Source organism: Spermophilus citellus (assembly GCF_964194105.1).
Source record: "Spermophilus citellus genome assembly, chromosome: 8".
In the NCBI taxonomy this organism is placed as follows: domain Eukaryota; kingdom Metazoa; phylum Chordata; class Mammalia; order Rodentia; family Sciuridae; genus Spermophilus; species Spermophilus citellus.
Genome location: NC_138189.1, coordinates 56,630,781 through 56,645,199, shown reverse-complemented (window position 1 = coordinate 56,645,199; position 14,419 = coordinate 56,630,781). Strand labels below are relative to the sequence as shown.

The 14,419-nt window shown below is 34.8% G+C and overlaps 1 protein-coding gene across 1 annotated transcript in view; it reads left to right on the top strand.

The window, feature by feature from the left end:
* GC (GC vitamin D binding protein) overlaps positions 1-13,326 on the top strand; it is a gene marked incomplete at both ends in the record, with an annotated part of 38,778 nt that extends 25,452 nt beyond the window's left edge. Inside the window, 6 exons of the mRNA XM_081304779.1 lie at positions 3,136-3,265; positions 4,798-5,000; positions 6,462-6,591; positions 7,034-7,131; positions 8,768-8,900; positions 13,273-13,326. Of these exons, the coding sequence (XP_081160905.1) occupies positions 3,136-3,265; positions 4,798-5,000; positions 6,462-6,591; positions 7,034-7,131; positions 8,768-8,900; positions 13,273-13,326 (748 nt within the window). The remainder of the gene's footprint in view (positions 1-3,135; positions 3,266-4,797; positions 5,001-6,461; positions 6,592-7,033; positions 7,132-8,767; positions 8,901-13,272) is intronic.
* Between the last annotated feature and the right edge of the window lie 1,093 nt (positions 13,327-14,419).

Genomic DNA, 14,419 nt, shown 5'->3' with positions numbered 1-14,419 from the left:
ATCTTAGTTTTGATTTGCATTTCTCTAATTGCTAGAGATGTTGAACATTTTTTTCATGTTTGTTGATTGATTTAATATCCTGTTCTGAGAAGTATCTGTTCAGTTCCTTGGCCCATTTATTGTTTGGGTTATTTGTTTTTCTGGTGTTTAGGTTTTTGAGTGCTTTATATACCCTAGAGATTAGTGCTCTATCTGATGTGCTTGTGGTAAAGATTTGCTCCCATTCTGTAGGCTTTGTATTCACCTCACTTATTATTTCTTTTGCTGAGAAGAAGCTTTTTAGTTTGAATCCATCCAATTTATTGATTCTTGGCTTTAATTCTTACTCTATAGGAGTCTTATTAAGAAAGTTGGGGCCTAATCTGACATGATGGACATTTGGGCCTACTTTTTCTTCCATTAGGCGCAAGGTCTTTGGCTTAATTCCTAGGTCCTTGATCCACTTTGAATTAAGTTTTGTGTGTAGTGAGAGATAAGGTTTTATTTCATTTTGTTACATGTTGATTTCCAGTCTTTCCAGCACCATTTGTTGAAGAGGCTATCTTTTCTCCAATGTTTGTTTTTGGCACCTTTGTCTAATATAAGATAACTGTAGTTATGTGGATTAGACTCTGTCCTGTATTCTGTACCATTGGTCTATAAGTCTATTTTGGTGCCAGTACCATGCTGCTTTTGTTACTATTGCTCTGTAGTATAGTTTAAGGTCTGGTATAGGAATGCCACCTGCTTCACTCTTCTTGCTAAGGGTTGCTTTGGCTATTCTGGATCTCTTATTTTTCCAGATGAATTTCATGATTGCTTTTCCTATTTCTATAAGGAATGTCATTGGGATTTTGATTGTATTGCATTGAATCTGTATAGTGCCTTTGGTAGTATGGTCACTTTGATGGTATTAATTCTGCCTATCCAAGAACAAGAGAGATCTTTCCATCTTCTAAGGTCTTCTTTAATTTCTTTCTTTAACGTGTTGTAGTTTTCATCGTAGAGGTCTTTCACCTCTTTTGTTAAGTTTATTCCCAAGTTTTGTTTTTGTGGTTGTTGTTGTTTGAGGGGGTGGTTTCCTAGTTTCTCTTTCAGTAGATTTGTCACTGATGGACAGAAATGCCTTTGATTTATTGGTGTTGATTTTATATCCAGCTACTTTGCTGAATTCATTTGTTAGTTCTAGGAGATTTCTGGTGGAATGGTTCAGGTCTTCTAGGTACAGAATCATATCATCTGCAAATAGTGATAATTTCAGTTCTTCTTTCCCTATCTGTATCTCTTTAATTTCTTTTGTCTGTCTGATTGTCTGGCTAAGGTTTCAAAAACTATGTTAATTAGAAGTGGTAATAGAGGGCGTCCTTGTCTTGTTCCAGTTTTTAGAGGGAATGTTTTCAATTTTTCTCCATTTAGAATGATGTTGGTGTGGGGCTTAGCATAGATAGCCATTACAATGTTGAGGTATGTTCCTGTTATTCCTAGTTTTTCTAGAATTTTTGAACATGAAGGGAGGCTGTATTTTATCAAATGCTTCCTCAGCATCTATTGAGATAATCATATGATTTTTATCTCTGAGTCTATTGATATGATGAATTACATTTATTGGTTTCTGAATGTTGAACCAAACTTGCATTTCTGGGATGAACCCTACTTGATCATGATGCACTCTCTTTTTGAAAAGTTTTTGTATTCAATTTGCCAGAATTTTATTGAGAATTTCTGCATCTATGTTCATTAGAGATATTGGTCTGAAGTTTTCTTTCTTTGATGTGTCTTTGTCTGGTTTTGGAATCAGGGTGATATTCACCTCATAGAATGTGTTTGGAAGTGTTCCCTCTTTTTTTTTAGTTCATAAAATAGTTTGAGAAGTATTGGTGTTAGTTCTTCTTTAAAGGTCTTATAAAACTAAGCTTTGTATCCATCCGGTCCTGGGCTTTTCTTGGTTGATAGGCTTCTGAAGGAGACCTCTATTTCCTTGCTTGAAATTGATCTCTTTAAATTGTGTACATTATCATGGTTTAGTTTGGGCATATCATATACCTCTAGAAATTTGTTGATGCCTTCAGTGTTTTCTATTTTATTGAAGTGCAAATTTTCAAAATAATTTATAATTATCTTCTGTATTTCTATAGTGTCTGTAGTAATATTTCCTTTTTATCACGATGTTAGTAATTTGAGTTTTCTCTCTCCTTCTCTTCATTGGCATAGCTAATGGTTTATCAATTTTATTTAGTTTTTCAAAGAATCAACTTTTTGTTTTTTCAATTTTTCAATTGTTTCTTTGTTTCAATTTCATTGATTTCTGCTCTGATTTTAATTATTTCCTGTCTCCTATTGCTTTGGGGGTTGATTTGTTCTTCTCTTTCTAGGGCTTTGAGATACAATGTTAGGTCATTAATTTGTTACTTTTTCTTTTTTGAAGGAATGAACTCCATACAATGAACTTTCCTCTTAGAACTGCCTTCATGGTGTCACAGAGATTTTGATATTTTGTATCGGTGTTCTCATTTACCTCTAAAAATTTTTTAATCTCCTCCTTGATATCTTTTGCAACCCATTGTTCATTTATTTAGTCTCCAGGTGTTGGAGTAGCTTTTATTTTTTATTTTATTATGATATTCCTGATATGTAAGTGAAGAAATCAAATATAAAAAGAGTATAGCATAATCCCATTCACACCCTTATAAAATGCTTAAGCACTGCACACCCCAAATATCAACATTTATTTACTCTTTAGTAGAGGGCCAAAGGTATTTTTTTACTTCTTTTACCTACAATTTCTAAGTAAATTTATAAAACTTTTTGTAAATACTAAGAGGCTATAAAAACACAACATTGGCCTCATGAATAGAAAGATGTGCTTTCTTTACTGCCCTTTTAGATCCAGCATCTTAAAGCCATGCTTCTATTGTGTAGATTGGACCAGAAGAGAAGCTTCATTTGAGCATTGAAAATCTGAAAAGACTCATGTGGGGTAGTTTAATTTTGAGTGTGCAGCTTTGATATGTAGGCTCTAGCATGTATAGATGTGCTCCGTGCATCTGTTGAAATCAAAGAGTTGAAAGTACATTATTCCTCTAGGAAGTATGTACATAATGAAACCAAGAAAACTGAGGACGTTTCCAACTAACAGATTCATTTTTAACTATTTAGTCATCTCATCAAATTAGCCCAGAAAGTGCCTACTGCTGATCTGGAGGATGTTTTGCCACTAGCTGAAGATATTACTAGAATCCTCTCCAAATGCTGTGAGTCTACTTCTGAAGATTGCATGGCCAAAGAGGTAAGGCAATCCCTATTATCTTCATCATGTGCCTAGCAGGCAGTGCTGTGCTCTCCCTGGCAGGCTCTTTAAGCTACTTTTAATGTGTGTTATTTTAATGGATCTTCACATGTATTCTATGCGATATCAATATATTCTTCAGTTTATTTTACAGATGAGAAAACAAGATTAACAAGGGGCAAAAATTTGAGACCATGCAACTAATACATGACAAATTCAACATGCAAGGACATGGGACCTCAATCCCAAACCCTTTATTTGAAGTGTACAGTACAGTAACAGTTAGCTTCATAGGGATACTGTATAACTTTAACAAAAATTAAATGTATGTAAATTGAACATAATTTAAAATTCAGTTCTTTAGTCACACAGCCACATTTCAATTGCACAACATTATAGGACAGAGCAGTTACAGATAAATGTCATTATTACATAAAATCCTATTAGTGCTGTAATCATTATACTATTAGAGGCTATTAATATTTTTACTAACACTTTTCATAACTTGATGGGCATTTCAAACTTTCAAGTTCTATGATTGTCCTGAGTATATAAACTGGAATAATTGCTTTATGTGCAGTTCAATGTTTTAGTCAGCTTTTTCACTGCTGTGATTAAAGGATCAACCAGCACAACTGTAAGGGAGGAATAGTTTATTTGAGACCTCATGGTTTCAGAGGTCTTAATCCAGAGAAGACTGGCTCCATTCCTTGGGGCTCGAGGTGAGACAGAACACCATGGCAGAAGAGTGCAGCAGAGGAAAGTAGCTCACAATATGGTGATCATGAAATAGAGAGAGAGACTCCAGCTCCAGATACAAAATATATACCCTATAGCCACACACCCAAATTAACCACTTCCTCCAGCCACACCCCACCTGCCTCTAGTTACCACTCAGTTAATCCCATCAGAGATTAATTCACTGATTTGGTTAAGACTCTCACAATCCAATAATTTCTCCTTTGAACCTTCTTGCATTTTCTTACATGTGAGCTTTTGGGGGACACTTCATATCCAAACCACAACAGTCAGTCTCCAAGATCTTGTTAACCTCTTCAGCAATAGATGCATTGTGTCGTTTTTTCCATCAAAATGCATAATTGTTACTAGATGTTTTCTATAATGACATATAATGGCTAAATAGGACTCTATCACATACATTTATTATATGTAATACATCTATCTCCCCAGACATACCATATTTCAATTTAACTAATTTTCTATTATTGTATTTAAGTTGTGTTTGTTTTCCAATATTTTAAGTAGAGCTGTATTATATAGCCTTATTTTAAGTCTTCCCTTTATCCATAATTATTATCTAAGTATGAATTCTTAGAGACGCAGTTGTACAATTTTTTAAGCTTTTAGTATATATTGATAAATTGCCTTCCCATGTGTTGTATCAATTTACTTTCTAAGAGCATCACACTTACTTTCCTGAACATGAGGCCAGGACTTGTAAGCCTAAACCTTATTTGTCATAAGACCAACAAAGAAGCTAACAATGCACAAACTCACCATTCCTTTTGTAGCTGCCTGAACACACAGTAAAAATATGTGACAACTTATCCACAAAGAATTCTAAGTTTGAAGACTGTTGTCAAGAAAAAACACCTATGGACATTTTTATGTGCACTTACTTCATGCCAGCTGCCCAACCACCCCAACTGCCAGATGTCCAGTTCCCCACAAATAAAGATGTGTGTGATGCAAAAAACACCAAAGCCATGGATCAGTAAGTAGAGGTGATGTGAAATGTCTTTCTGTATCAACTTCTCCTGGAGAAAATCTCACTGTGGCCAGATTGAGGGAAGGTATGCTATCATTCAAACATAGGTAGTTTTTTATGCTTTTTATGGACTTCAAGTATTTATTAGTTGACTTTAAATGACTCAGAATTTTAAAACTGTATTTTAACAAAGAACAATTGAATTTAATAAAAAGAGTTTGGATGTGGCAAATGGAATTTAGCATTCCTAATTCTGCCTCTTCTGATTATCATGCACTTTCAAAAGACCTTTCTGAATCAAAGTCTCTTCTTAATTTGAGAATGGTAATACTTTCTTACTACTGCACAATTACTACTAAGAAATTCATCTAGAAAGATTAGTAAGTATGAAAACTTTTTATATGATTAAATATATTCACAAAAAATATGGCAGTGTAAATGTTTATATAATTATTAGCTAATTTATCACATGGTATTTAATTCAAAGTCAGAGATCCAAAGTCTAAAGTTTATCCAACTTTTGGAGAATGATTATTTGATACAAATAAACAAATATAGAATCATGTTTTTCCTAAAAGTATTGATATTCACTACCATCAAAAGAAAAATGAGATTAAATGAAAAGAAATGGTGTACCTTGGCAGACGTGGTGGCACAGGCCTATAATCCCATGGCTCAGGAGGCTGAGGCAGGAGGATCACAAGTTCAAAGCCAACCTCAGCAATTCAGCAAGGTGCTAAGCAACTCAGCAAGGCCCTATCTCTAAATAAAATATGAAAAAGGACTGGGGATGTGGCTCAGGGGCTAAGTGCCCCTGAGTTCAACCCCCAGTACCAAAAAAAAAAGAAAAGGTGGACCTTTATCTTGTTTTATCTAACAAAGGAACTAAGGTAAACATACCATGAGTTGCATATGCTATGAATACATGCCTACTAATTGCATGAAAGTATTTTGCAAATATCTTGAAAAGTCCTCATATCAGACAACAGATTTGTAGATAGGACCAAAACTCTAATTTACAATTTTCTTATAAATACTGATGTTTTCATCAGTGTGTAGGCAGCAGTGGAATTTATACAGACTTTATTTTTTACAGAAAATCTGCTTAACTGCCTTGATGTTACTGATAGGGTCAATTCTATTATTTATACAAAATTCCGTATGTTTTACATATAATATATAAATACATATTACATGTTTCAAAGTATTATAACATGTTTTCATGAGTGTATTTGAATACTTGCTTTGAATTTATTACAAGTATTAATAACTCACATTTTAATAAAAACACTGTACAACCCAAAACCTGTTGCTGTGGAGTTAGTTTGGGATAAATCTTTTATAATTTAGATGCAGAAACCAGGTATTCTGCCTTTATGATAGCTATGTCCTATTCAAAACAAGAACACATCCACACATATCCACATACATCTTAAAAAGTATTATCATCTTTCTCTCTCACACCAGGTATGCATTTGAACTAAGTAGAAGGACTCACATTCCAGAAGTATTCCTCAGCAAAATACTCACACTAACCCTGAAAACCCTTAGTGAATGCTGTGACTCTCAAAATCCTGCTGCTTGTTTTGTTACTAAGGTATGATTTTCTGGGTTTTCTTAATCAACCATGTACATCAAGAGTTGGCAAACTACAACCCCTGGGCCAAACCTGGCCCACTGCCTACCTTTGTATGTATAGCTTATAAGCTAAAAATGGAAAAATGGTTCTACATTTTTTAATTGCTTGGGAGAAAATATTACTATTTCATGATGCATAAAAATTGAAATTCATAACATAAATTTTCATTGGAATACATCCATCCTCATTGTTTACATATTGTTTATGACTTCTTTGTAGAGAGCAGAGTAGTTATAAGTCCATAAATGGCCTGCAAAGTCTAAAATATTTACAATCTGGCTTTACACTGAAAATATTTGCTGATTTCTGGCACAGACAGGACATAGAATTTTGGTATAATGACCTTATGGGGCAGTGTTTCAAGACAATTTTTTTCATGCAAATATTGCTTTTCTTATAGGGTTCTCTAATGAAGAGGAAACAATCTCTTTTCCTTGACAAGGGACAAGAATTGTGTGCAGATTATTCAGAAAACACATTCACTGAGTACAAGAAAAAGTAAGTGATTTGTTCTGGCTGTGTTCACCAAATGTTTCAATAATACTTTTCTAATATTGTGATTTGAAAGCAAAATTGAAAACTCAGAATGTGTTAAGTGAACAGCAAAACACAAAGGTAAAATTGTTTTAAAAAGGAATTAGAATCTAATATTTGTATAAGAAGCAGACGAGTTATTTTTCTGGGAGGAAAATATCATATTATCAACTGAGTGACCAATTAAAACATAGACACAAAAATATAACTTATAAAATCTACCTGCAAGAACTTGGGTCAAAATGGCAACATTAGCACATTCTTGCCCCAGAGCTCTCTGTAAATATTGATGTTCATATTGAGGAACTATAGAACTATTGAAAAGTACTATCTAACTTCACCACATATTGTCTGACAAGAAGACCCAAGCAATCAATCTGCCATCATCAGCATATGTTACCTATATACTGGAAATACAAATGCTAATTATCAATAATGTTCAAGCACTTTTTCTCAGTTAAGGGGAGTAAAAGGCATTTTTAAAAATAAATAGGCATTAGCACTAAATAATGAAAGAAGTGGTACCGATTTCTTGGGGGAAATTTTCCATTTAGAAGACCTTCTCAGCTTTATATAGTGAATTTCTCACACCCATTTCAAATCATTTTGATCAGCCCAGGCTTCAAATAAGTACAAACAGAACTCCCAAAGAATCCCAAAAGCCATCTCCATCAGTGACCCCCCATGAAGTCTACTTTAGCAAAGTTCAAGAAATAAATGAAAATCAATGAAAGCCTCAAGTTTAAAGTGGTTATTTCTCATTTATCAGAAAATTATTTAATTGTATAACCTAAAAGAATATTTCAGAGGCAGTTGGATGTTAAACAGATAACTCTCTGCAAACAGTTACGAATTCCAGGAATGCAAGGAGGCAATTGAGTAATCATTGTTTACATAGTCATGATTCCAGATGAACATGTAGCAGAATTGACATCTAGGGTTATGAAATCAGAGAATACAGAGACGGCTGGGTTTTGATATTTGAAGTCCCCTCCCCCAAATCCAGGCTGAGCTATCCATTATGAGGGTGGAGAGGCTCCAAGACCACAGATTGACCAAACTGAAAGAATCCAGAGCTATGAAGTCCTATCTCCATCTTAAAAGTGAGATGGAAGATTCATTAGTCAAACAGCTAAAAAGAAGGGCCAAAGTGCTTGATTCACATCAATGAGCATAGTGTGTTGAGACAGACAAACTGAGGGGTGAAATATGAGAGAAAAGAAAAAGCATAAAGGTAGTATCAAATCGTGTAAGGAAATATTCTTTAAGAGCTTGAATCAACTGGAGAGAAGGTAAAAATGTCAGAGAACATACAAAAGGAAGTCATTTGTGTTGAAATAATGAGCAAATAAATGTGGAAAGATTGGCATTTAAATTCAGCAGCAGTTTCTATGTTTCATGATCTTGAAAGAGGTATAGATTTCACCTTCTAATTTCAAATTGACTCACTGAAAATCATTCCACATACATAGAATTTTCTTGAGACAGACAAGTATTTTTCTTTTTTATTGCATAAGATTTGAAATGACTGTCATTTTGCATTAGAAACGTTTACAAAATACATCTAATAAAACCTTGCATAATAAAAATGGTCTTTTAGACTAGAAGAGCGACTAAGAGCAAAAATGCCTAACGCCACACCCATGGAGCTGACAGGGGTGGTTGACAAGCTTTCAGACTTTGCCTCCAAGTGCTGTTCCATAAATTCACCTCCTCTCTACTGTGGCTCACAGGTAAGAGAACACAGCCCTCCTTTATCACTGCAGAGTATGTGAAGAACTTGAGCCCTCAGATTTATTCAGTATTTTGTTAGTAAAATGTCATCATATGACAGGCTTTTCCTGGTGCTATATTATAACTTCGTTGTCTTAGCGAGGAACTAGGAAAAATGACTGTTTCCATGTGATGCCCACTTGAAAGCAAATTAAGGCAAAATATAGGAAATTGTATGTTTTAAGAAACAAAAAGGTTTGTGAATACAGGAATGAAAGTACAGTATAGTGTCTTTCAACTGGTAAGTTGTAACCTGGTAGCCACTTATAAAAAGGAAAGAAAAATACAATACAAATATCAGAGCCCATCTCACACAGTGATGGTAAATATCATTTCATGAAAATTTTATCTTATAATTTCTACTGAACCTACCTTGGCTTTCTCTAAAATAGAAAATGTGTCCTCTGTTCCCAATAGCAGTTCTTTTATATTTTGAAATGGCCTTTTTTTTTCTAATTACTCCTTTTTCTTTTAAAGTCTTGGGCTACGAGTGCAATTCTCTTAATATTTTTGTGAAGTCTTATTTTTTTACTGCCTGATCAACATAGTCTTTTATCAGTTTGACAACCGAAACTACATATTGGGTTGTTGAGTTTTTTTTCTAACTTTAGAGATTATGATTTCTCATTTCTAAATTTATAACCTACTTGCAAAACTATTTGATAATCTTATTTGTAATGATTTATAAAGTTGGAATTTCAAAATGAGAATACAATAAAAGCTCACTCTTTAAATTCCACTGACAAACTATGTCATCTTCATCTTAAATTAAAATTCAAACCACATAAGATTTGAACATAAACACTAAAAAAGTTCGACTTTCTAGGTTGTCTTTTCCCAGAAAAATAAAATTACCTTACCTAAAAGTTGTTTTCTATCAACAAAATTTGCTGTGAGGATCTTAGCCATTTAAAAGGTGGGGGGAGCTAAATAATCTTCTAGATTCTATGATAAGAAATATCAGTGCTTAAACCTTCCCCTGTCATCTTTATCTGTTTTTCCAGATGCACATTTCCCTTTTTAACATCACACATGACAAACTGAACTTGATGAACAAAATCCTTGCTTCCTCCAGCCCCTTATTTTTCATATCTTTGGAAAAATAACTGATTTTCAGTTTATTTTTCATTATAACATAATCCATTCTAAAACTCATTTGGTTTCAATGGCAATGATGAGATGGCAAGTTTATAGCTTTTTGTTTTCTTTCTTTGTCACCAGGAAACTTTATAGTAGTGCTGTTCTTAAGTAACCAAGGGAGTTGATGAGGTGTTTGTAACACATTTGAGTATTTAGAGCACTCAGATTCATTCTTGTGTTTCTCTGGTCTTTCTGGCTATCCTTCTAAACTGACCTCATAGCTAGGTAACTAGGCCAATTAGCTTGGGCTCCAGTAACACCTGTCAGAACATCACTGCCCTTAACTCCCAGCACTTAGTGTGACTTTTTATCTACTTACCCTTATTTGAATCATAATTTGTTAGACCACCTGCTATATTTGCATGACAGTTTTGTTTCCTTTAAAGGAATGTCTACCTGCTCTTTTACTTCAAGCCACTTACATCTAGGGATCAGGCTGTGTTTGCCATTGTAAGTGTACTTGGCACAGTGCTGGAAGAGTGGCAAAAGGGCCTTCTGAATCACACCACAGCAGCATCTCACTATGTGGAAAGCCACCCCTACTACTGTCCTAATGTTGACATGACCAAGAAACGGAACTACCAGTGAGATCATCTCTTGGCTTTACCGTGGCACTCTCAGAACCAGTTGATTTGTTTATACCACAGAGAACTTTTTGCCTACAGAAAAACACGCAGTTTCAAAAAATCAGACTTAAAATGCTTTTTCTCTCTTTGCCATCATTCTGACAAGGCATCCTATGATCTTTTCTGAGAACTCATTACTGTGCTTCCTCTGAGATGTCCCAAAAGAGAACTAGTCACACAACTATGAACTGCCCATAGTATTTAGAGGGCCACTGTCATATGCTGGAGTAGATAAGTAAAATCCTGGAAACAGGGACAAATACAAATAGAGAAGTGGAAACTGGGCTGACAAGAAGGGTGACATACTCGGTCCCCTCTCCTCCCTACCTCATAACTTCAGGAAACCCTCACGTAGCCACTTCAGTTCTCTCTCTCTCTCTCTCTCTCTCTCTCTCTCTCTCTCTGTAGATATTTTATGATATGTTAAGCAGAGTATGATTTAGCCTTACAAATTTATGTTTACAGAATAATAAAAACGACTCTAAATGTTAAGTACCATTTTAATTTCCCTCCTTTAGATGGGTTAAGATTTATAGAGGTTATGTAATGTTAGGAAAATCACAAGCTTATTCTTCATGAGACTTTACTCTCACTTCATATCATTGTTATAGACTTAAGCCCTAAGTTAGCAGTGAGAAAAGCAAAATCTTGACACCAAAAAGACTATTAACTATTGGCTGAAAAATTATTGTTGTTTAAATGGCAAAAAAATTATACCAGGTTGGTAGTATCACTCTGAATTCTATCCGCCTCCCTTCCTGGGTTATATCCATTAGTTATATGCTCTGCTTTTGCTTCAACAATTCCTTTTTTTACTACCTTTGCCCAACTTGTTTTAAAGTTGCTCTTCTCCTTATCTAAAAACATAGGTAACACAACACTGTAGACACCTCCCTGTGGTCTTTCTCCTCCCCTTATAAGATCCATGAAAGAACAGGACATTCTGTGATTCCTCCTGCCTCCTTTAACTACTCAGCCTTTGCAATCTGGCTCTGCTGGTACTCTGCCACTAACAAGTTCACACCAAGAGTGTCCTTGGTAATTCTAACTTTTTCCAGTCCTTAATAGACTTCTCTGCTTTAGTAGACAACTATAACTATTCCTTCTTTCCTAAAACAATTTCTTCAGCATCTATTATTACTTTAATCCTTCAGTTCTATGATTCTTCCTTTCTTATTCTAATTTCATATTTTCCTCTTCCTCTACCCATTCCTTAAATTTCTATTTTCCCAGTGTTTTATCCTTGGTCTTCAACTCTATGACACCTTTTCATGAGTGTTCTCATCTGTGCACATTTTATCTCCAAATCTCTACCTCCAGCCCAGATTTTTCCTCTTAGCACCAGGTTTTCTTGTCTCACAAGAAATTTAAGATAATCACAATCAAATCATCTCTCTAAACCTTCCTCTTGTTTTTCCTAATTTTATGAATTTCACCATTATTCACCTGTTATCCAAAAAGCAAAAACATAGTGTTACTTGATTTCTCCTTTTCTTTTTTCATACCTATCCAACCAAATCCCAAACCCTATCAACTCTAATTTCTCAACATTTCTGTCTCCTACCCATCTTCTTCAACATTCTCAGTACCTGACCCTAGGTCACCTTTCACCTGGAATACAACCTCCCCTTTAGGCTCCTTCTCCACTCTGTCGCCAGTGCCTCATCCTCAATCCCATCTTATATTGAGATCAAAATAACTTTTTTAAAGAAAAAAAAAATGGCTAGATGTTCCTCCAGTAGCTCTCCATCACTTCCAAACTGAAATCCATTGTTTTCTTGGGGGGTTTTTTGTTTGTTGGGTTTTTTTTTTTTTTCTTTTCTACATTCTAGATCTAGGATCTGGTTTCTTCCCATCACTGTGTCTTATGCCCCTGGTGTTCTCCTGAACTATAGGCAGTTTTCCAAACACGTTAAACTTGCTGTTAACTCAACAACGTTGCATAAAACGATGCAGCCTAATTTCCCTAGCTTTCACTGGGCTTCAGGATTTACTCTAGACACCACCTCCTCCAGGAATTCCCTAGCACTCAAAAATTCCTTGGTATCACATCACATGGTGTGTCACTCACCAATCAGCACTTACTAAATGCTTGCTTGCTTTTCCCTGCTCTGGTGCTGGGGATGGGGCCAGGGCCTTGCGCATGGTGGCAAGCATTCTACCATTGAGTTGCATCTTCAGCCTTATTTTATTCTGAGAAGGGACTCACTAATTTACCCAGGCTGGCCTTGAATTTGCAACCATCCTCTCTCAGCCTCCAAAGTCACTGGGATTACAAACTGGGCGCCAACACTCCACACCCAACTCAGCACTTAAATTCAATTCTCATTTCTTTGTCTATTTTCCCAGCAGATTGTAAAATATTTAAGCGGGGTGAGAATGTTAAATAAAGTTATAAATAAAGTTAAATAAATGTGAAGCTTGGCAAATAAAAATGACAATTGACATACCATTCTGTCAAGAATCGTTTCCTCAAATAAGATTCCAAAGTTTTGTACATTTCTTATCTGCTCTAGTCGTCTATAAATACAGTGTTTCATAAATTATATATTTTCTGTCTTATCAGATTGATGCTGAAATGAAAGATATACTGGAGGCCGACGTGTTTATCTTATCTTAGGTGAGTACATTTTTTAAAAAATAGAACAGTAAAGAATCCAACATTGAACATATACTTTAAAAACCACGGTTTTGGAAGACTTTATCATTTAGATTATTCTATTTATTATCTACTCAAATTCATTTTACAATTGGGAATATGAAGCATCTAAAAAAATTAAAGTGCTTAAACAAGTACACACAGCCAATTTCTGACACAGTTAAAACCAACTCCAGCTCTATTGACCCCAGCCTGGTGCTACATCCATCATAATGTCACATCTAAGATAATAACATCATAAAGATCATGTAAAGGAGTTTGATGCACTTCAATAGGAAAAACAGTTTAAAGATAGGGCTCATCAAGTCTTAAAAATAACACAGCAGGGTTCTTAGGAGAAAAAGGCATTTTTCCCTCAAATTAAAGCAACACTGTTGAAATATTATCACTTGCTTCTTTCAGATAGTATGCTTTCACTCCTTTAAAAATGTCTGATGGAGATATTAAGAACACAAAATAGTTTATTTTGACTTAATGCCACACCTTAAACTGAAGGTAACCTTAATTCTGCACATTTTAAAATATATATATTCTCTCCAGATCCAAGTATATATTTTAAAGATATTACATCTGAGATTTTAAAATCATGCAAACAATATTTGGGGTTTATCTCAGGTCTGAGTTGAACTGAGGGTTTCCGATGCTGTCAAATTTTTATTTTGCTATCTTGTTCACAATGTTGCCCCAACTGATGTGAAAACAAAAGTATCCCAATCCAGTGACTAGAGAAAATGGATCACTTCACTGTATTATGATTTTCAACTATCAGGAATTTGAATTAGGAGCTGGAGTTGTAACTCAATGGTAGAGAGCTTGCCTAGTATGTGTGAGGCACTGGGTTCCATCCTCAGTACTGCATAAAAATCAATAAATTAAATAAAGGTATTGTGTTCATCTACCATTAAAAATAAAAATTTAAAAAAATTGAAAAGAATTTGAATCATCTTAAGCAGTAAATAAAATACTCTAAGAAGTAGTACAGTGTCAGGCATGTATTTCTTTTTCAATGAATACCTGGACCCACTCCTTTCAAGTTAGAGATTTAAACAGCTCT